Below are 21,212 nucleotides of genomic sequence, written 5' to 3'. Positions count from 1 at the left end.
GGGCTCTGGCTCGGGAGGGCCTCCCCTCACTGCCTCCCAGCCTCCGGCCGCATGTACACGCCGATGCCACACACATTCACCACACGCTTCTAACACAACCCTGGCGGAGAGACCCATTTGTTCCTGGGCTCCCCCCGCAGCCCGCGGGGCAGTCAGGACACCAAGCCTGTCGCTGAGCCCCCACGGGCAGAGCCAGACCCCGGCGGCGCTGCGATGGCGGAAGGGCAGCCGCTCCTCTGGACGGCAGACAGGCCCCAGGAGGCCGGGAAGGCGCACACAGGGGCGCACACCGCCAAGCGTCAGGTTCTCACAGCTTTATTAGAGGCCGGCAGGGGGGCACGTGCCCAGCCCACAGGTCGCGGGGCACCTCGAACCCAGGCCACTGTCACCCAGGCCCAGTCCCCAGCGCGCTCAGGAGTACTCGCGGGTGAACTTGGCGTGGAACTGGCTCAGCTTTTCCAAAAGGGAACGCAGTTTCTCCGCGGCGGGCAGGATGGTCATCCTAAACGGGGAGGAAGGTAAGTGAAGAGCAAAGGGCGCGGGGCCGCGGGGCGGGGCTGCGCGGCGGGGCCTCACCGGAAGTGGTAGGTGCCTTCCCGCTGGCCGAAGCCGCTGCCGGGCACCACGCAGATGCCCGTCTCTTCCAGCAGCCTCAGGCAGAAGAACATGTCGGGAGCCAGACCCAGCTCCTGAGGAGGGGGCGGGCTGTCAGGTGGGGGTCCCAGGCCGCACCCTCCCTGGGCCCGGCCTGCCCGCGGGGCCCGCACCTTAGCGCGCTGAATCGCGCGCGGGGGCAGCTCTATGCGCGGGAAGGAGTACATGGCGCCCTGCACCGGGTTGCAGCGGATGCCGGGAACCTCGTTGAAGACCTGCTCGGTCAGCTTGGCCTTGGCCGCCAGGTTGGCCAGCACCGCCTGCTTCTCCTGCGAAGGGAGGGCCCATCAGGCGTGGGTGCAGCGCCCCCCAGCCCGGCCGCTCACCGCCCAGCCGCCCCCCAGGCCGCTCCGCTCACCGCCTGGAACTGCGTGAAGGAGGGGTCCGAGGGCTCAGGCGGGCTGACCACCATGTCCAGCACGGCCTGGCCCGGCAGCGGTGGGCACAGCCGCACGCTCATCAGCTTCTGCATCTGCTGCTGCACCGCGGGGTCCATGTTCACCACCTCCACGTAGCCGCCGCGGAGCCCGCACCTGCGAGGCGTAGGCGAGCGTCCAGGCAGGGCCGCGAGGGGCGGCTGGCCGGGTCAGAGAGGCCCCGCCCAGGGTCTGGCCCGCACGCACTCGCCCATGTAGCCCTTGGAGATGGAGTGGAAGGAGGCGAGCTCCTGCTGCGTCGAGTACGGCGGCCCCATCTCCATGAGCACCTTCTTGAACGAGTGGAACTGCGAGCCCTCTGCGTACACGTTGTCCTGGTACACCTGCCGGGCGAAGGCGTCACGGGAGCCCGGGCTGGCCCGTTCCCCCGTTCCCCCGTCCCCGCCCCCCCCCCCCCCCGTCCCGTCCACCCCCCCCCCCTCGCCCCCGCGTGCCCCGGCCAGCACCTCGTCAGCCATCAGGAAGAGCCGCTCCTCGAAGGCGAAGCGGATCACGGCCTCGATGCACTCGCGGGTCTGCACCTGCCCTGGGGCGCAGGGACGCGGCAAGCCCGGGGTCAGCCAGGGCGCCAGGCTCTCAGCCGGGGCAGTGGGGCGAGGACACCCGGCAGGAGGGGCAGGATAGCGGGCGGGAGGGGCGGGGCAGGGATGGGTGGGGCGGGGAGGGCGGGCGCGCACCGGTGGGGTTGCCGGGGTTGATGATGCAGAGCGCGCGGGGGCAGCAGTGACCCCGCGCCTGGCACAGCGCGCGCCGGAGCTCCGCCACGTCCAGCGCCCAGGCGCGGTCCTCGTCCAGGTAGTAGTCCACCTGCACCGCGTTGAGCTCGGCCAGCGCCGCCGAGTAGAGCGGGTACTGAGGGATGGGGATGAGCACGCCCGTGCGGCAGCGGCCCTCGCCGGCCACCAGCAGCTTCAGCACCGTCTGCGGGCGGACGGGGGGCGGCGGAGTTGGCGGGCCGCGGCTTCCTGTCTCCCGGCCACCCCACGCCGCGTGCCCGGAGGAGCCTGACCGCCGGCCACACACAGAACCGCGGTGTCCTCCTGCCCGGCCCGGCCCCGCCTACCACGATGGCATCGCTGGCCCCCGTGGACAGGAAGATGTTGTTGGGGTCCGCGGGGATGCCTCCGTCTCGCCGCTGGATGTACTGCGCCACGTGCTCTCGGATGGGCTGGATGCCCGAGCTGTTGCTGTAAGCCCCTGGCCAGGGGGCGGGGGAGGCCCGTTAGGTCCGGGCTGCTCCCGGGAAAAGATCCTCTCCTCCCAGTGGGTGGGTCCGCCCCGCCCCTCCCTGGGACAGCCTCTTCCAGGCCTCCTCCCCGGGCTCTGTGTGGGCTCACCTAGGCTGTGGCCCCCGCACGCCTGTAGGATGCTCTCCGCCCTTCTCTTGGCATCTTCGGGGAAGTCCGGGCTGTTCAGGAGATCCGGGTGGACGCAGAGGGCCAGGACCTGGGAGGAGCGATTGCTGAGGCCAGGCTCGGGGCAAAGGGCACAGGGCACAGGGCTCAGGGCTGACCGGCTGACCGGGAGAGGTCGCCAGAGCAGCGCCAGCCTCACCTGGCGCAGGAAGGTGATGGGCTTCTGCCCCATGGCGTGTGCGTCCCCGATGTTGGCGCGGATGACCTCAGTGAACGGCTTCTTAACACCCTGGGAGGATGGAGGGACACTGAGAATGGGCCTTCTCACGCCCGCAGGCTCCTGTCCCATGTGATGCTGGCTGCTGGGTGCTGTCTGGAGGGCTGTGGTGGGTCCAGGGCCATACCTGGCGCAGCTCCTGCTCCAGCTCCAGGGCGCGTAGCACGATGGGGCCACGGACGGCATACTCCACCCTCTTAACACAGGCGTTCATGGTGTCCAGCGTCAGCACCTTTTCCTTCGGCCCGTTCATCGCAGCCTGGCTGTGGCCACCCGCCCTCACTGCCATGACCCTGCTAAGACTGGGCAGGAGGTGGCAGGATCCAGAGGTGGGAATGAGGGAAGCTGAGTCCCAGCTCAGTGGGCCTGGGCTGGTCAGGGGGAGCCTGGGTAGGGCTCCAGGTAAGAAGGCACCCTCTTCACGACAGCCTGCTGGCCCCACAGAAAGGAACAGGAAAGGCTGAGGCGGAGCTAGAGCCTCTGGGGCCACTGGGCCTGCCCCACCCATCTGGGCACAGCTCTGCCCCAGGGAGCCACAGGGAGTGGGTGAGGAGGCAGGCGGGGCTTGGGGCTCAGCCCAGTGCCTGCCGTGTCCCCATGACAGGAGCAGGAGACCCACATGGGGGGTAGGGACAGACGGTGCAGGAAGTTCTGAGGGACTGGGTCTGGGGGGAGGGGAGCTGGGCTGAGTGCCCCAAGGGGGTGGGCAGAGCTAGGCAGGGCTGAACCCAGAGGGGAGAATAGAGATTTACCCTAGCCGGACTAGGAGGACACGTAGCCCTGTGGAGTCCCCCATCTTTGCTTGGGTCAGCAGCCCTATCTCCCAGGTAACTGAGCCAAGCCTCAGGAATCCTGGGGTGCTGGGGGAGGGGGGGAGGCCCTGGGTATTCCATCTGGCCCCTCCTGGGCTGGTGGTCATGGCAGGGTGGGGGCTGCAGGGGCCCGCGCTCAGGCCTTGGACGCCATCAACACTGCGAGCTCCGAGCCCCTGTGTTGGGGGGAGGCCCTTGGACACTTGCTGCCCTGCATGGGGTGCCCTTTCACCAGGCCGGCCGGGGCTGCCCTTGGGGCCACCCCACAGGCGGGGTGACCTCAGCTCTACTTCCCGTGGCTGGTAATTGGTGGAGAGTGGGGAGTGAGCAGTGATAGGCCCTCAGAGCCCCACCCCCACAGGCCCTGCCCAGGGTAGCCACTCCAGCTATGGCATCTGACGCTGAGCCAGGGACTGAGCTGAGGGTCAGGGAGCCTGCATCCATGCTGTCCTGTGGGCGGCTGGTCAGGCCAGAGGGGAGCCCGGCTGTTCGGCTCCTGCTAGTTGGAGAGGACAGAGGGGCCCGAGCGCCAGCCTCACTCTCACCTCGCACCTCGCACCTTCTGCTCCGCTGCCACCGCACTGCCTCTTCAGCCTCCTGTGAGCAGGCCTGTCCCCCGGCCCCAGGCCAGAGTGCAGGCTATATGGGCCCGGCCCCAGGCGGAGCCAGCCCCGCCCACCCTGGCAGCTTGGTGCAGGTGGACTTGGGCAGCAGCACGGGCCCCACAGTAAATGTAGCCAGCAGCTCACACCTGGCCCTCCCCCAGGTGAGACACCCCTCCCACCACAAGGCTCAGGGGCGGGGTGGCCTGTGGACAATGGGCTGACCAGGTTGGTGTTCAGTGAGGAGGGGAAGGTGACCTGAGCCCATGCCATCCAGCGCTGGTGGCCATGCAGAACCCCCCTCCATGGACAGATGAGATGGCAGTGCCCTCAGCCCTCCCACGCAAGGCCCCTAAGGGACCCCTGTCACCCTGACACATCGTACGCAGCCAGCTCAGAGCTTGAGTGGCCAACTGCTGGCCCCCTGTGCCAGCCCAGGGAAAACCTGGCAGCTAGGCCCCAGGACTGGGCTGCATGCCAAGGATGGGGGACCTGCCCCCCAGGTTTCTGACACTAGCCTTGTATGTCTTTGCCCCTCCCTCCCCAAACCAGGATCTCTGCTCCCCTGGCACACATCCCTGTCCCCAGGGAGTGTCCTTCCGCAGCTCCTTGAGGACAGCAAAGAGTTACAGAGGAGCCGCCAGGAGCCTGGGAAGGCAGGGCACAGTGAGGGCCAGGCTTCCTGCCCGGGATCTGTGGGCCTCACTCCCACATGGGCTGGGCCACCACCAGCGAGCCCTAGCGTGCACCCACAGGTCCGATGACTGCGCACAGGGACGGTGCACCCAGGCCCAGCGCACAGCAGCTCCCATGGGGACAGTGGCCCAGCTGAGACACAACAAGGCAGGTGGCAGAGGGCTCTTTATCAAGAGTCACAGGATGAAACAAGGTCTCTGTGGCCAGGTGCCCCCCAGGTATGGCTTCTGCCAAGGCCCATTCCTGCCTGAGGAGGCGGGGTCCCGGCCGGCTGGCTGCCTGCCCACAGGGCACATGTCGGGATCTCCTGCAAAAGGCCTGAGGCAGCCTCCACTAGGCCTGGCAGCAGAGCCTGGGCACCCTGAGCGCCAGCCCCTCACATGAGCAGGCAGCAGGGCCTCTTCTCCACGGGGGCCTCCTCCGAGGGGGCTGTGAGCTTGAGCAGGGGCGGGTCCCCACCAGCCCTGGAGCCACACTCAGGCTGGGGGGCCTCTGTGTCCGCAGACAGACCAGGCCCGGGGGCCTCGGGCCCGCGCTGCAGCTTAGCAGCCGCTCGCTGGCGCTTGAGCTCTGCCAAGGTGTGGTGGGCCTTGGTGCGGCCCAGGCTGTGGCCCAGGCTGTCGGGGGCCACGCTCTCCAGGGGGCTCAGCTGGTAGGAGACACTCCGGTCAAGCCGCTTGGAGTACAGGTGCCGTCCAGGGGTGCCCCCAACTCGGCCGTTGTGTGGCCTAGACACTTCGGAGTCCTCCTCCTGTAAGGGGAGCGTGGGCCCCAGAGGCCACTCAGGGGGACCCTGTCTGGCCTCCTCGGGTCCTGGGCACACTGCTTTGTGGTAAAGGGGAGGCACGGGGGTAGGGCACCAGCTGGTCATGGTGCAGGGTCACTGATCCACTGGCTCCTGGGTCAAGGCCTGCTCCACGGTGAGGGGGAGGGGCTCACCTCAGGGGGCGGTGGCCTGAGCTCAGTGTCTGTCTGGCCATCCTCATCCTCCTCTTGGGGCTCCGGGCTGGTGGGAGGTGGCTGTTGCCACACAATGGCCTCCTGGGCATGCTCCTTGCGGTACAGGCTGGTGCGCTGGGTCAGACTCACCCGCCTCACCACCTTCCTAGGGGAGCGCAGGGTGAGGTTGGACTCTGCCCCAAGCTCCAGCTGGCACCGTGGCCCGCTGCTGCCGTCAGTGGGGGCAAAGGCCTGGGCATGGCCAGAGGGGCGGGGGCGGGGGAGAGGGGGGTGCGAGTGCTCACCCCCGGCTGCCAGCACTGGAGGTACGGCGGCGCAGCAGAGAGCGCTGGCGACCTTGGCCCCGCAGGAGTGCGTCCTGCTTGTGCTTCAGCTCCAGCAGCTTGGCCCGCACCTCCTCGTCCCCGCACAGGTCTGTGGAGAAGCGGGCAGAGGGTCAAGGGCGCCCTCCCTCTGCTCACATGCACCTCGAGGGGGTCCCAGCTCACCAAGAGGCGTCTCTTCCATCAGGGACTTTCCATTGAGGTCGGCACCGTGTGCCACCAGCAGCTCCACCAGGTGCACCTGCGGGCCAGCGGACCAGGCTGCTGAGCTCCAGAGCTGGGGGACCACCGGCGCCCGGCCGCCCACTGCTCCAGCCCACTCACCTGGCCCCAGTAGGCGGCAGCGTGCAGCGGCTCCCAGCCGTCACGGTCCTTGGCGCCCAGGCTGGCCCGGTGCTCCAGCAGCAGGGCCGCTGCCTCGCTGAACCCGTTGGCGGCGGCGATGTGTAGCTAAGGCAAACCACCCCTCCTGAGTCCTGGCCGCGCCCGCAGCACCCTCCACCCCTTGCGTTCCCGCGCCAGTCCTCACCAGCGTGGCCCCGTGGTCCCCAGGGGCGTCCAGGTCAGCCCCCGTCCGCAGGAGGCCTCGGATATGCTCCAGCATGTGCAGCTCCGGCAAGGCCCGGGCCCCCTCAATGCCGTCCTGGGTGATGCCTGCAGGGCAACAGGCTCAGAGCCAGCACCGCGGGCCCCACCCCGGCAGCGGGTGGGATCACACTCACCCCGGTTGGCCATGGCCGTCTCCAGGCAGTCCAGCGTCTGCTCATCCTCACACAGGTCGTAGGGCATGTTTCCATCGGTGTTGACTGCCAAGAGGTCAGCGCCACTGCAGGGAAGACGGACAGGGTGCTGGCCATAGGCCCCTCACCTTCTCCCTACAAGGGAGGCCCCCAGGCCTCACTCAGAGGTCCTTCCTCCCCCAAAGCCTCCGCCCAGGGCTGCCTCCTGGGCACGTGGGGCCGACAATGAGGCCCAGGCCCCAGATGCTGCTGGGAGAGGCTGCCCCTGGCTGTTGGTGCCCCTCAGCCTTGGCTCCTGTCCTCAAGCCCTGCAGTCTCCTCCTGTCTGTCGGTTACTGGCAGCCATCAGCCCCCATGAACGTGCACATTGGGCCCACCTGCCAGGAGTGGGTGATGGTACTCTGGAGGCCCCAGGGGCAGAGCCTGGGCACCAAGACAGCCCTGCAGAGCTGCAGGGAGCAGAGCTCACGTGGGAGCCTAGAGGGGGGACACGGGTGGGTGCCCACTGTGGAGAGGAGAGGGGCTCAGTATTGCTCCTCTCCCTCGCACATACCATCGATGCCTGGGACGCTCCACAGACAGTCTGAGCACCTAACCATCTATCCTACTAGAGGGGTCAGAGTTGAGGAGCTGTGCGCGGGGGAGGGGGGACTACTGGATCCGGTGAAGCCGACCATCGGCACGTTCACTCCTCATGGTAAAGGCCTCACCTGGGTCCAGGTACTCCCTCCCTCTTTGCCAGTTTCACCCTCATCACTGACCAGATGGCATTTCTCTGTACAGGGCCTGGGGAGGCCAGGAGGCCAGTGCTGGAGGTCAAGGCCCACCCTGAATTCCTGACAGTACTTGGCAGGATATATATACCCAGGTCAGCAGCCAGGCGGGCGGACGACCCTGTCCAGAGTGCGTGTGGCCTCTGCCCACGCCCGGCTCTCCACGCCAGGACACAGGTAGTAAGCAAAGGCCAATGGGAGCAAGAGGCAAGGGCACACTTCCTCCAGATGAGGTGCCTGGGCTGTGTCTCAGGACCAACTGCCCGCTGCCCAGCCATGGTCCCTCCCTGACACAGATGCCCACTCTGGCCACACCTGCTCCCAGGGGCCCTACCGGGCAATGAGCAGCTCCACCAGGTGCAGGTGGCCGCAGGTGGCCGCAGCGTGCAGGGGGGTCCAGCTCTCACTGTCGCGAGCGTTGACCGTGGCACCGGCCTCGAGCAGCTGTTGCACCATTTCCCGGAAGTCGTCGATGCAGCTCTGTAAACCAGGCAGCCTGAGCACCAGGCCAGCCCCCTCCACAACCCCAGCCCCCAGCCAGCTCCGCCCTCCCAGCCCCTGCAGGGCTCACCTGGTGCAGGGCCGTCAGACCATCCTCGTTGGCCAGGTCCGGGCTGACCCCGCTCTGAAGGAACTGGCGGACTGCAAGAAGGAGGGGGGTGTGCTCAGGGGGCAGGACTGGAGATCCTGCCACAGGCCGGCTCTGTCCTGGGCAGGCCCTGCACCTGAGGTGACCTGGCTGGCTGCTGTGCTGTGGCTGGGAGCAGAGAAGGACGAGGAAGATGGTGGTACAGGTGCAGGAGGTCTCTGCCTCCAGCCCCCAGCAGGACCCACCCTTCCCAAATCCTGGCACTCCACCCCTCAGACTCCCAGATGCACCCCGTCCTGTGTGAGCACGGTTGCACTGGGCTCCAGACTACCCGACTCTGGCCTGGGTGTTGGCACCCTCCTCCAACCCCCCCATGTCCCGTGTCTCCCCCCCAGCCTTCCCCACAGACCACTTGGCCCCCACAAACGCCCATCCTTGGTACCTGCCCCACCCTCCCCCCCTGTGGGCTCCCAGCCCTGCTGCAGCCTGGAGTGTGGGCTGAGGTGCCAGGCCTGCCCCCCAGGGTCTCCCCAGGAGCAGAACTGGCCCGGCCCTCACTCCTCTTCAGCAGCCCCACCTTGGGCCCAGGCTCTTGCCAAGGTCACCTTTGACCTCTCTGTGGCCTGGACCTCCCTGGGGGTGCTTGTAGGCAGCACAAGGACGCACCCTCTTTCCCACAGTGCCCTGTGCCCTGTGCCACACCCACCGCGCCCTGTCCCTCCCCAGCCGCGGGCCTTCCTCGCCCCAGGCTCTGCAGCAGAGGCCCCTATCCTGGAAGGAGGTGGGGGGAGGGACGGGGAGCCTGCCCAAAGCTTAGGCCAGGAATCTCCTAAGGCAAAGCCCTGCTCCCCACAGGACTCTCCTGAGCACCGTCCAGCCCCCGGGCCTTTTCCTCCAGGGTCCCTAGACCAGTCCCTAGCAGGAAGACTAGGCCGCCCCAGCCCACTGCAGCCACGCCCGGGACACCTCTCCAGGCTCCTAGGAGCCTCACATCTGAAGCAGGAGCCTGCATGCTGACCCTCACCTGCAGCCACAGCTGAGGCAGCTGGGCTGGACCCCAGGTCCCCGTGAGATGCAGCTGTGTCCTCGGCAGGTCTCACGAGGATGACGCCAGGGGGCCTGGGATGGGCTGTAGGCCGGGCACCACCCTAGGGTCAGCCACACTCACCTTCTTCCAGGTCATTTCGGGCAGCGGCCTCGAGAAGGGTGACACTGGGCGAGAAGAGGACCCGCTTCTGCAGCCTGCTGCCAGCCGCCTCCTTCCGCAGCCGCTCCCTGTGGCCCTTTCTGCCCTGGGCCTCCTTCTCAGCCTGGGCCCACATCTTCACCTGCTGGGCACGGCGCTTCTGGGCATGCTTCAGCCGCTCCTGCGTGCTCATCCTGCTCACCGCGGGCATCTCTGCCAGCAGCTCCAGGTGCTCGGCCATGGCGGGGGCTTCCCGCCAGTGGGGTTGCTCGGGGCACCAGACAGGGAAACAAGGGGGCCAGGCTGGGCCTGAGGGGCGGGGCAGCCGGCTGGACTGGGACCCTCGCGGGCATCCCCTCCTCAAGGCCCGGTGCCCTCTGCCCCTGGCAAGGCTGGGTCAGAAGATCCCACTCCGTGACCAGGCTCAGGCAGCCCAAGGGGCACAGGCCCCTGGCAGAAAGGGCCGTGTGGGCGACGCCAGCAGCCACCTCTCAGGAGCCCTGGCCGCTTGGCTGTTCGAGGGCAGGGCCTCCCTCTCCCCCTCCTGGGGTCAGGGTGCACAGCCTAGGGAGCAGAAGGACCTGTCTTCCTGAGTCCAGGTTCTGTAGCTGATCGCCCAGGTAACAAAGGCGCAGCTTCCTGGTGCCTCGCCAAAGGGGAAGGGCGGGCAGGACAATGGGCAGAGGCCCCTGGGAGCCCTAGAAGCCCCTTTCCTCCCAAGCCTCAGGAGCCCGGATAGGGCCTGGGAGCAGCCATGGCCTGGCCTCCTCTGTCCTCTGCTTCCTCCTGTCTGTTTCCCAGGGTCAGTGCATGGGCACTAACCAGGAGGTGTGGCCGGAAGGCGGGCTCAGCAGCCAGAGCAGCCAGGGTAGGGTGTGTGATTAGAGCCTTGGGGTCCCAGACATGGTGCCCGGGGTGAGGCAGCCGTCTTCAGGAGGGCAGCCCCTGTGGAGGAACCTGGGCAGGCAATCCGGCAGCAGACAGCAGCGGCTCCACCAGCCTGAGGAGGAAGAGGAAGCAGGGAGGCTGGCGAGGCTCCCAGCAGCTAGCAGGTGAGACCAGGGCCTGCCCTGAGGAGGCCCAGCCCATGCCCACAGAGGGCCCTGCTAGACAACAGTCCTGGCTGCGGGCGGTTGGGGGATTGGAGCGGGGGGGGGGGGGGGGGGCAACAGCTTGCTCTGCCCCCCTCTGACTGTATTTAAAAAGGCTGAGAATGGCCCGGCCAGTGTCGCTCAATGGCTGAGCATCAAACTATGAACCAGGAGGTCATGGTTCGATTCCTGGTCAGGACACATGCCTGGGTTGTGGGCTTGATCCCCAGTAGGGGTGTGTAGGAGGCACACAATCAATGATTCTCTCATCATTGATGTTTCTATCTCTCTCCTTCTCCCTTCCTCTCTGAAATATATACATACCTTTTTTTTTTTTTTTTTTTTTTAAGAAAGGGCTGAGGCAGGAGCAGGAGGCTGCCTCCAGGGCCCAGGGACTGCTTCAGGAGCTGTTCTCTGCTGCTTCCCAAGGCTCCAGGTTCTGGCCCTGGTCCCACAGCATCTGCCCTGTCTGCCCCCAGGCTGGGCCAGGCAAGGTGGCCTTCTCCTTGGCTCTCCAGGAACTGCCCCAAGGGCAGGCCCTACCTCCTGGGCCTGAGGCCAAACAGGGCCCCGCCTGTCCTGGCCAACACCCTGGCTCCCCAGGCCCCGCGTCCAGGCCTCTTCCTCCCAGGCCCCTAGCCTAGTCCAGTCGATGCCTCAGCCATCATGTGGACGCGGGCGGAGTGGCCTCTGGGTTGGGGTCTATTAACTAGGCAGGCAGCTTGGCTGGGGCACAGCCACATAGAATCCACGGTGGCCTTCCTGCCCAGTACCCCTGTGTGGCCCCTGGGTGTGGTCACATGACATGCCGCAGGAGGCCCTGGCTGTATTTCATCCAGAAGGTCCCCCTTTCACTCGGCCAGGCCTGTGGCCATCTGGATACTGACCCCTCCTCTGGCCAGACTTCTATTTAGGGTGCTCAGTGAGAACCCCTTCTTTCTGTCCTGGGCCAAATCAAATGAGATCCGGTTCTTCCTGCTTCAGTACCTCCAGTGTCCCTGGGAGCTTCCCTGTCCAGGTCTGACCTGCTCTGGCCTCTGAGCCCGGCCTGGGCGGCGTCTTGAGGATGGAATTAGGGAATAGCTGTCCAAGCAGCACCCCTGCTCTGGCAGCCTGTGCCAGCTGCCACCTCTGCAGACTCTTGGGGCCAGGGGCAGACGCAAGCTGCCCAGACTCCCCGTCCCAGCCCCCAGTCCTGCCTTGGCCCTCGGGCACACAGCCTCTCACAGTGAGACAAGCTGGGGGCAGGCGCTGCAGAGACCTGCCAGCTCCAGACCACACCTGAGGCACAGCAGAGCCTCACCGACCCCCGACCCCCCCCCCCTGCAGGACCCTCTTCCCTCCTTTCTGCTGGTCACTTACAGCTCCCCTCACTCCCCCTGTCTGTCCAAGAGCTGAGGTGCCCCCCTCTCCCCACCCCCTGCAAGGTGGGACCTTCACCTCTCCCATCAGCCTCTGGGCCTGTCAGGGAAACTGACCCCAAGAGACCAGGAACACAGGGCAGAGCTCCATGCCCTCTGCTTGGCCCGCAGCCTCCAGCCAAGGGAAGTCCGCCCCAGCTTCCCAGCAGAGTGGGCTCCAGCGTCTCCTGCACCAGTTTGACTTCTCCAAGACGGTGCCAACATCAGAGCCACTGCCTTACTTTGTTAAGTGTAATGAGATGGAAGAGATGTCACCATGTTATACGAGAAAAGAGACTCTGATGCCCACGTCCTGCAGAAAACCCCCTGGAGGCGCAGCTGGCTTCCCACAGAACACATGCTCTTTGGTTTTGTCATATGAAGGCCGTCCCTGCAAACCCATCACAGAGCACATCCGGAGACCCCCCCCCCACGCCCCCTCCAGCCGCAGTGGGAGGAAAGGGCGCTGGCTGCACTGCACACCTGGCCCCGCCCGCCCAGCACCTGGGGCCGCCCACACAGGTCCTCCCTCTGCCGGAAGCCCCCCGAAAGCAGGCTCCGGGGGACGTGGGGCATCCTCAGAGAAAGAAGGTGCCCAGGTGACTCCAGGGCCCTGCTGCAGTGGGCACCCCCTCCCAGGACCTGGCCCCCCTGCCCCTCACCGAGCCACTCTCGGCCTCCTCTTGCAGACACAGCCCAAGAACAGCTGCCGGAACTGGTGGCTGGCCCCTCAGCGGAGCCAGGAAGGCGAGACCAGCTCAGGAGTTTCCCCAGGAACGGCCCACACTCCACACCCAGGCTGAGGGGGCTCGGCAGGGCAGCTCCCGCCTCTGTCTACAAATCCGCCCCCAAGCTTCCCTGGAATGTCAAACAGAGATAATCTGGGCCACTTTTTCCAGTTCTCAGCTCCGTGCCAGGCGAGCTGCACAGGAGTGTGGACTGAGGTGGGAGGCCCCAAAACCTGGGCTCCCCAAGACTGCCAAGAGCACCCCGGGACCCCTGGCCTTTTGGACGGGAGGCCCTGGTCCCCGACCCCAGCCCAGGAGGGTTTCAGCAGCCCCCACACCCACAGCCAGCAAGTCCCTGTCATGACCCCCCACTTTCCACAGGGAAATGGAGCCACGGCCCCACCTGCCTCCCTGCCCACGTCCTCGCACCTCGAGAGGCGGAGCGAGGAACAGGGCGACAAGAGCCAGAGTCGGGGAGGGGCCGGAGAGGGGAGATCTCAGCGATGCTGGGGGCAGGGCAGCCCCAGCTGCAAGGCCTGGCCCCTGCCCACTTCCCCTGGTTCTGGGGGCTTCACGTCTGCCCTATTTGGGCTGTTGGAGTGGCTCCCATAGCTGCCAATCAAAAGAGCTGGTTTTATTTGTGGTATTATTTATAATAGCCAGAAGGGAAAGTTCCATAGATGCCTCGACTCTAAGTAAAGTGTTGTCATTCTGCAGAAACACAGACAAGGTAGATGAGGTCACCGAAGTTGTGGCGCAGGACAGTGCCACCCTCCCCCGACTCCAGAGCGGACACTGCCCTGGCCCAGGAGCAGAGAGGGCGAGAGGCAGGGCTGCCTGCAAGACTCCTGGGCAGCGAGGGGCCCACACAGCAAGGCCTCAGGGACACCCTTAGTTCATTAGGCCCCCAGCCCTACCCAGGCTCACTGCCCCACCCGCACGTGGCTCTCCCAGACACTGCGATCCTGCAGAACGCCCCCCACCCCCAACAAGCACAAGGGCCCCACTTCCAGGCGGTGAAGGCCATATGCCCAGGCCCTGTCTGGGGTCCTGGCCTGTCTCTTCCACAAGAGGACACGCTTGTGGAGGGCTCAGCGAGTGCCGGCACCTGGAAGGGGGGCCTTCGGTGGTGTGGGAAGGCTGGTGGCAACGCAGGCAGAGCCATGTGGCTGGGCAGCAGACCCCTCAGACCCAGGTGCCCCATGGCTCACTCCACCCAGAGGGGGAGCAGGTGCCCGGAGACTCTGAAACGTGAGGAATGCCGCACGAGGCCATGAAGAAGCGACCAGCGCGCGGGATCCAGTCCCCCGACAGCTCTCCTCACGGCCCTGCTCCACCGGGCTCTGCTCTGGGGGTGGGGACGGGGACCTCAGGCAGGCAGAGGTCACGGGGTGGCCATCCAGGGGCCTCTGCCTCTAGATCCCTGTGAGGAGAAGGGCCCTGCAGCAGGCTGGGAGCGGCAGTGGGGAGCTGGGGGCTGGCAGGTGGGCTGAGGAAGTGTGAACGGCAAGGGCAGTGTGGCAGTGGCTTTTTGAACCGGCGGGGAGACCGTGGAAGAGCCAATCGGGTGCTCCGTGGGCACCCTCACCACGGACATCCTATGGGCACACTCACCTGCCTAGAGGCCTGCTCTGCAACGTTCCAGATGCTAACCCCCAGCACTCCCACCTTTAGGACAAAAACGCTGGAAATGACCTGCCAGCCTCCGCAGGGGCTGGGCTCCGGAGGGAGCCGTGCACGCGTGAAAGGTGTAAAATCTGTGGGTGACAGGCTGCCTTTTATGTAAACAAGGAATAAGCAACGTAGGTTTGCATCCATGTGAGAAACACGAGATGACTGACGGGTCTCGGGTGGGTGGGGGCAGCTGGGTGGTTGCACTTTGGGTCATTTCTGTTGTGTGACTTTGAGACCTGAAGGTAAACTTCAAAACAGCTTGACACGCTCTGCTTGGGGAGGGCAGGTGTGCACACCTGCTGGGGACCAGGCGGGCGGGCGGGGCAGGGCTGTAGTGGACACGCCACCTTTTGTCCCGGCCAAGAAGCTGGCCTCTGCCCAACCAGCCGCAGGAGCCAGAGGCTTTCAGACAAATGAGTGATGTGATCAGACCCGGGCGGGGGCCTCACGGAGACGCTGACCCCTGTACACTCACCAGCAGGGAGTGGACAGAGGACAAGAGTAACCAGGGGCAGGTGGGGAGGAAGGAGGGCCCTGAGAAGGGGGTGGGGCTGGGGGCGTGTCCAGGTGAGGGGGCAGAGAGGAGAAGACCAGGTGGCTGCTGCAGGGACGGTGGGGAGGGGGGAGCAGTGGGGAGGGGGGAGCAGGTGGCAGGGAGCCCCGGGACACAGAGCAGGGCCCCTCTTCTCGTGGTCACATCAGACCCAGTGGGAGAAACAATAAAACCACAGGCAGGAGGGAGACAAACAAAGGGATAGCCTTTCTGAACCTGACACAAAACCCAGGAACCTAAAAGAAAACGGATTAATCCGATTACACTCCATTTTTCAAAATGCCTGCACTGTGCAAACACCACAAACCGGCTGAGCGCTCCCCAGGGCGCTCACCCCCTTCTCCTCCCTCCTCTGCTGCAAGCCCATCGCCTCTACCTTCCTCCTCCCTCTCTCCCCCTCAAGCGCCAAGGGCCCTGCCTTTGCCCTGTAACTGTGTCCTGAGCCCGTTTCTTCTGCTCACCTGCTCACCTCGCCTGTCTCGGAGGAACGGCAACAAAAGGCACCTGAGCCTCCGTGGAAAACCACGCAGGATGCACTGCTGACGGGTCAGACTCAGACTGGAAAGATGTCATTTCCCCCAAACTCACCTCAGACTCCACGCAATCAGTCAAAATCCCCGTAGTTGTCCTGCAAACTCTAATTTTCCCACACAATTCTCTCTCCAAACTAAGTCTCCATTGTGTATGAAATGCAAAAGGACAAGAATCGTCGGGACAATGCTAAAAGGAACAAGTTTCAAATGCTTATCCGTGTGGATATCGAGGTTCCTCATAAAGATTAGCAAGGCCTGAGGCCCGGGCTGGGGTGCAGGGACTCGGGCCAGCGCTCCCGGTGCGGACAGCGGCTCTGACCGGGGCAGCAGGAAGGCAGTCTTCCCGACGAAGGCACACACGGTCCACAGCTCACAGGGACGAGGCTGTGCCTCACAGTGTGCCCGAGGGGAAGCCTGCACCGGACAGAGGCGGCCCCAGAGCTGGCACAGGACCCACCGGACTGGACTCAACACAATTAAAGCCTCTGCTCTGCCCAAGACCCTGTGCAGAGGCTGGAGGACAAATTCAAGCCACAGACCCCACAGAGGACTCCCAAAGCTCGGCAGGGAAAACCCAACATTCCAGCTAGAAAGTGGGCACAAGGCGGGACCAGACACTCCACCGACCAGGACACAAGGCGAGAGGGCCCTGCCGGCTTCACCCTCAAGGAGACGCAGATGGTGGCCATTGGGAGCCCACCCACACCCGGGAACGGCACGCGGGAGCCAGGGTCTCCCACTGCTGGGGGTGCAGCCACGCTGGAAAAGTTGGGCAGTTTCTTAAAAAAAACTCAACATGTGCTCACTGCATGACCGAGCAGCTGTGCTTTTGGGCACTTATCCCGGAGAAATGAAAATTTAAGTTCACACAAAAACCTGTACGTGGATTTCATAGCGACTTGATTCATAATTGCCCCAAACTGGAAAGAGTTGTCCCTTCACAGAACCCACCAAGACCAGGTGTGCCCAGCTCAGGGGCAGGAGGGCACCAGCACGGCCCAACAGTCACGCCTGCGGGTGCAGTCAAAGGCACTCCCCGGAGGCCGATCCCGGGTGTGGGGCGGAGCTGAGGAAGGGGAGGCTGCACGGGCTCACAGGGCCCTGGGTGGTGACACAGACCTACACGTGTGACACGTGTGACGGGCGGCACAGAGCTAAGCACACATTCGCACACTCACACACGACACACGCAATGCTGGTAGGCCTGTAAGGGTCCGTGTCCCGGGCGAGGGCGGCAGCGCAGGTATGTGCCTTTGGGGGGCCAGGACGTGAGGAGGGGTCTCTCTGAATGATTTCTTACAACTATGCACGTACACCTACAATGATCTCAAAATAACATTTAAAAATAAAAGGAGTGAAAAGCAAGCCACCAAGTAGGAAATAATATTGGCAACTCTCCCCCAAACAGGAAGTGGGCCAAAGACTTCACTCAGCAGCCACTTCACATCAGCAAACACGCAGAAAGGTGCCCAGTCCTTAGTCATCAGGGAAGCGCACATGAAACCTGACACATACCAGGCCACGCCCACCAGACAGCGACCCAGCACCACCAGGGAAGGCCCAGCACGACTGCCCACCGCCACCCTGCTCCAGGCACTGTCCCCCACAGAAACGTGCCGGGCCCCCAGGGGACCTGCTCTGGGCCATGGCTAGCAAGGACATCCCAGGGCAGCTGACCAACCGGGACACAGCCTTTCGTTCACAGAACAGAGGTGCTCAGCTCCCTGAGGCTCCAGGTGGCACTGGGCCACACAGTGGGCAGCGCACTCCAAGACTAAAGGCACCAGTGGCCTCCCAGGCCTGGCCTCCTTGGCAGAGGGAACCACCAGGATGGCTCCAGCAGCAGAATAGGAGGGATCAACTGTCATGTAACCCTTGCCTGGCACAGTGTCAGAATGCCCTGCCAGAGGCCAGCCCTGGGAGGCTGGAGGGGTTAAGAGCCCCGTGGAGGGCCCAGCCAGGCACTGAGGCCAGAAGCAGAAAGCGGGCAGACTGAGAGGAATATGCAACATGCTTAGACAGAAGGCGTGTGGGAGACCTGCAGGATATTCTTAGGAATCTATAGGAGGGTCACTCAAATAAATAGCAAGGTTGTAGGACACAAGTTCAATGTCAAAATCAGCTGCATGTCTCTGTATTTGGAAAATGCATAACTTTAAATATCATTTACAAAATCAGTATCACAAGCATGGAATACTCTGACACACACACACACACACACACACACACACACGGCAAGCAGACCTGGAGGACAACCCCAACTGCAACCGCATGAGGCCAGGAGCCACCCAGCTAAGACGATCGTCAACTCCTTACCCACCAGAAACTCTGAGGTCATGTTTATTGCTTAAACCGTTCTGTTTTAAGATTATTTGTTAAAAGGCAATAGACAATTAGTACAGATACCTAAATAAATGGAGATGCACCATATTCTATACTGTTAAATGTCAATTCACCCCAAATACAGCTATAGGGTTAATTCAATCCCAGTCAAAATCCCAATAAGCTTTTTTTGTGGGAAATCACAAGCTAATTCTAAATGTATAAGGAACTGCATAATATCTCGAAGAGCCAAGATGATGTGAAAAACAGTCACCAAGTTGGAGAATTTACAGTTCTTGATCTCAAGACTTATGAAGCTGCCACAGTCAAACCTGTGGGATAGCAGCACAAGTCCCGGCAAAAGCAGAGAATCTAGACATGGACCCACTCCTGTACATCAACCGGTTTCCAACGAGGTGGTAGGTAATACGATGGCGAGAGGATGGTCTTCAAAAAGGGGTGTCAGGACAACCAGATGTCCACGTGGAAACAATGGCCCTTGGCCTCCACGAGCACCGTGAGAGGAAGCACAGACAATGAAGGAGAAACTGACAAACTGGACTTCATCGAAATTCCAAGCGTCTACTGTTCAAGACGCTGGCACACAATTCCCAGGCCGGCCAGCCTGGCATCCCAAAGATACAAAGAACGCTCAAAACTGGGTAAGACAAGCAGCCCATTTTTTGAAAAAGTTTTATTGATTTTAGAGGAAGAGAGAGAGGAAGAGGGAGAGAGAGAGCAACATTGATCAGCCGCCTCCCAAATGCCCCCGACCAGGAACCCAACCAGTGAGCCCTCGGTGCACGGAACGACACTCAGCCAACCGAGCCACACCAGCCAGGGCAAACAGCCCATTGTTTTAAGGGCAAAAGATCTGAACAGACACCCACAAAAGAAGAAATACAAATGGCCAGCAAAGCAGGCGCAGGAAGAAGATGCTCAACACCATCCCTAGGAAATGCCAACTAATCCACCATGAGCCCCACACACCTATGCAAAGGGCTGGACTTTTAAAAGGATGGCAGCACTGACGTAAAGAGAACATGGAGCGCGTGCGGATGTGAAATGAATGTGAAGCCATTTTGGACAATAGTTCGGCACTTTCTTATAAAGTTAACCACACACCTTAACCCCTCCTTTCTATCATTTCACACCAAGAGAAATAAACCTCATGTCCACACAGACTCGTAAGCACAGCAGCCGAACCCTGGTGTGTGTACACCTGCCCGGCGGGCGTGGCTCGGTGGCTGAACGTCAACCCATGAACCAGGAGGTCACAGTTCAATTCCCGGTCAGGGCATGTGCCCAGGTTGTGGGCTCGATACCCAGTAGGGAGTGTGCTGGAGGCAGCCAGTCGATAATCCTCTCATCATTGATGTTTCTATCTCTTTCCCTCTCCCTTCCTCTCTCTGAAAATCAATAAAAAATAAGTGAATAAATGTTACTATAGGACAATTTATTTTTTTAAAAAAAGAAATGGCTGTTACCTGCACCATGGAATACCCCCTCAGCAAAACAGAAATCAACTACCCACACAGGCAACCCCCTGGCTTTCCCAACGTCCCGCAGGGGAAGGAGTCCGACACCAAGGGTTTGTGTGTGAGTTTGTTCCTGTGAAACTCTACGAGGGAGACGGAATCGACAGGAGAAAGCAATGCACTGGCTGCCGGGGCTCTACCCCCGGATGGCGGCGTGTTTCCCAGGCGGCACATCTCTCAGAACCACCAAGCACGCGCTCCTCCTCATGGCACCCTCCCCCTGGGCACCTGTGGAAGCAGACTGCCCTGCACCTCTCTGCCCCTTCTCCGCCGGGGGCTAGGGAGGTCCTGCCCACGGCCCAGAGCTGGAAGGGGTGGGGGAGCACGCAGAGCTTCTGCATGGTGGAAAGGTGGTGGGAAGGGGCCAGAGCAGAGGAGGGAGGATTCAGGTGAGCACAAGAACCAATCACTCACCTGGCTAAGGTACAAAGGGTGAAGGCAATGAGCTGAGGCAGAGCCAAGGTCGTGGGGGGGGGGGGGGGGGGCAGTGGCTGCACCCAGCTGTTTGGATGAAGGAATGGATGGAAATGCCCTGTCAGGGCTCTTCAGGAGGAGGTTTTGAGAGAGGCAGGAGGTGAGGGAAGAGCCTGGACTTCCACTCAGATGCCCTGCTTTGCTAATGGTGGACTGTGGCTGGGGCTGGGGTGGGGCACTCTTCGGCAGCTACGGTATGCTGGTCACCGGAGGTTCACCTGAGACTCAGATTCCAAAACGGCACACAGTGAGCAAGCTGCTGGTAGACACAGAGACTTGGGGAGGGCCCCCCTTTCTCTGGAAGGACTCCATGCATACCTCCTCTCCGCAGCCACGGAAATTAACCCCCAGTCCCGGCAGCCTCTGCTCCAGGACGGCAAGGGGTCCACACCGCCCATGGTACTCCCTCGCAGGCCCCGGGGGTACCTCCTGCGCAGCATGGGGCCAGGCTGTCCACACATTAGAACGTCTCAACTTGACCCCAACCTGTGAGGCGGAGCCCGGGACCCCCACACTCTAAGTGAGGTCACTCGAGCCCCGGAAAGTTTAAGGAACTTGCTCCGAGAGGCCCCAGTTGGTCCCCGGGCCTAACGCCAAAGCCCACGCCAAGCCTGGGTGAGTCACTCCCTGCGGCCGCAGTGCCCGGGCTGAAATGGAGGTGATCCCAGTGCTGACAACAGGTTGCAAGAATGAGAACGTCCCCCGTGTCGGTAACACATGAAGAGCCATTCTGGGGCCTTCGGGGCGTCGCTTCTCCAAGCTGCTCCTGACCCTCAGCACCCGACCCTGGGCCTCCCCCACCAGCACCCAGTGGGGCCTGTGTGCTGCCCAGACCTGGGATTCCCTGAGGCCCATCTGGGCCCTGCCTCCTCCCTCCCAACCTGATCTGATCTTCCTCTTCCTCTCAGCTCAGCGCAGCCTCCATCAGGCCTCCTCTCTCCTGGCCTCCCACCTTCCCCAGGCTGGCCTCCTGTCTCCCGGGGGCCCGGCCTCCTGTCTCCCGGGGGAGCCCGGCCTCCTGTCTCCCGGGGGCCCAGCCTCCTCTCTCCTGGCCTCCCACCTTCCCCAGGCTGGCCTCCTGTCTCCCGGGGGCCCGGCCTCCTGTCTCCCGGGGGAGCCCGGCCTCCTGTCTCCCGGGGGCCCGGCCTCCTCTCTCCTGGCCTCCCACCTTCCCCAGGCTGGCCTCCTGTCTCCCGGGGGAGCCCGGCCTCCTGTCTCCCGGGGGCCCGGCCTCCTCTCTCCCGGGGGGGGGGAGGGCCCGTCCTCCTCTCTCCCGGGGGGGGGGCCCGGCCTCCTCTCTCCCGGGGGGGGGCCCGGCCTCCTCTCTCCCGGGGGCCTGGCCTCCTCTCTCCCAGGGGGGGCCCGGCTTCCTCACACCGCAGGCCCCGGAAGTCCGAGCCTCACCTTCCGCCGCGCTCAATCGATCGGATCCGGCCCACCGGTCAGTCAGCCCCGCGCTCTTCCAGGCGCCGCAGGGGCGGGCCCGGCGCCGGGC

At 63.6% G+C, this 21,212-nt stretch overlaps 2 protein-coding genes across 4 annotated transcripts; both read right to left on the bottom strand.

Annotated features, from left to right (window-relative positions):
- Positions 1-299: 299 nt before the first annotated feature.
- Positions 300-4,747, bottom strand: GPT (glutamic--pyruvic transaminase). 3 transcript variants are annotated; one of them, XM_070392590.1, is made up of 12 exons: positions 4,081-4,747; positions 2,851-3,025; positions 2,646-2,735; positions 2,429-2,537; positions 2,155-2,288; positions 1,769-2,012; positions 1,538-1,617; positions 1,278-1,414; positions 1,013-1,187; positions 768-923; positions 577-689; positions 300-502 (listed from the first exon to the last, which is right to left on the bottom strand). In XM_070392590.1, the coding sequence occupies exons 2-12, from the start codon at positions 3,010-3,012 to the stop codon at positions 412-414; spliced, it is 1,491 nt and encodes a 496-aa protein (XP_070248691.1). In that variant the 5' UTR covers positions 3,013-3,025; positions 4,081-4,747; the 3' UTR covers positions 300-411. The 3 variants fall into 3 exon arrangements, with proteins under 3 accessions (XP_070248691.1, XP_070248690.1, XP_070248692.1); XM_070392589.1 differs by having other exon boundaries at positions 4,088-4,747; XM_070392591.1 differs by lacking the exon at positions 4,081-4,747 and having other exon boundaries at positions 2,851-3,152.
- Positions 4,748-4,980: 233 nt separating this feature from the next.
- Positions 4,981-21,212, bottom strand: PPP1R16A (protein phosphatase 1 regulatory subunit 16A). Its single transcript, XM_070392601.1, has 11 exons — positions 21,122-21,212; positions 9,387-10,404; positions 8,201-8,271; positions 7,964-8,109; positions 6,839-6,942; positions 6,646-6,770; positions 6,441-6,566; positions 6,282-6,357; positions 6,078-6,207; positions 5,773-5,938; positions 4,981-5,584 (listed from the first exon to the last, which is right to left on the bottom strand). The coding sequence occupies exons 2-11, from the start codon at positions 9,643-9,645 to the stop codon at positions 5,210-5,212; spliced, it is 1,578 nt and encodes a 525-aa protein (XP_070248702.1). The 5' UTR covers positions 9,646-10,404; positions 21,122-21,212; the 3' UTR covers positions 4,981-5,209.

The sequence above is a fragment of the Myotis yumanensis genome, unplaced genomic scaffold (genome assembly GCF_028538775.1).
Source record: "Myotis yumanensis isolate MYYU_CA2020_CCGP unplaced genomic scaffold, mMyoYum1.0.hap1 SCAF_15, whole genome shotgun sequence".
NCBI classification, from domain to species: domain Eukaryota; kingdom Metazoa; phylum Chordata; class Mammalia; order Chiroptera; family Vespertilionidae; genus Myotis; species Myotis yumanensis.
This window is presented reverse-complemented; position numbering and strand designations above follow the sequence as displayed.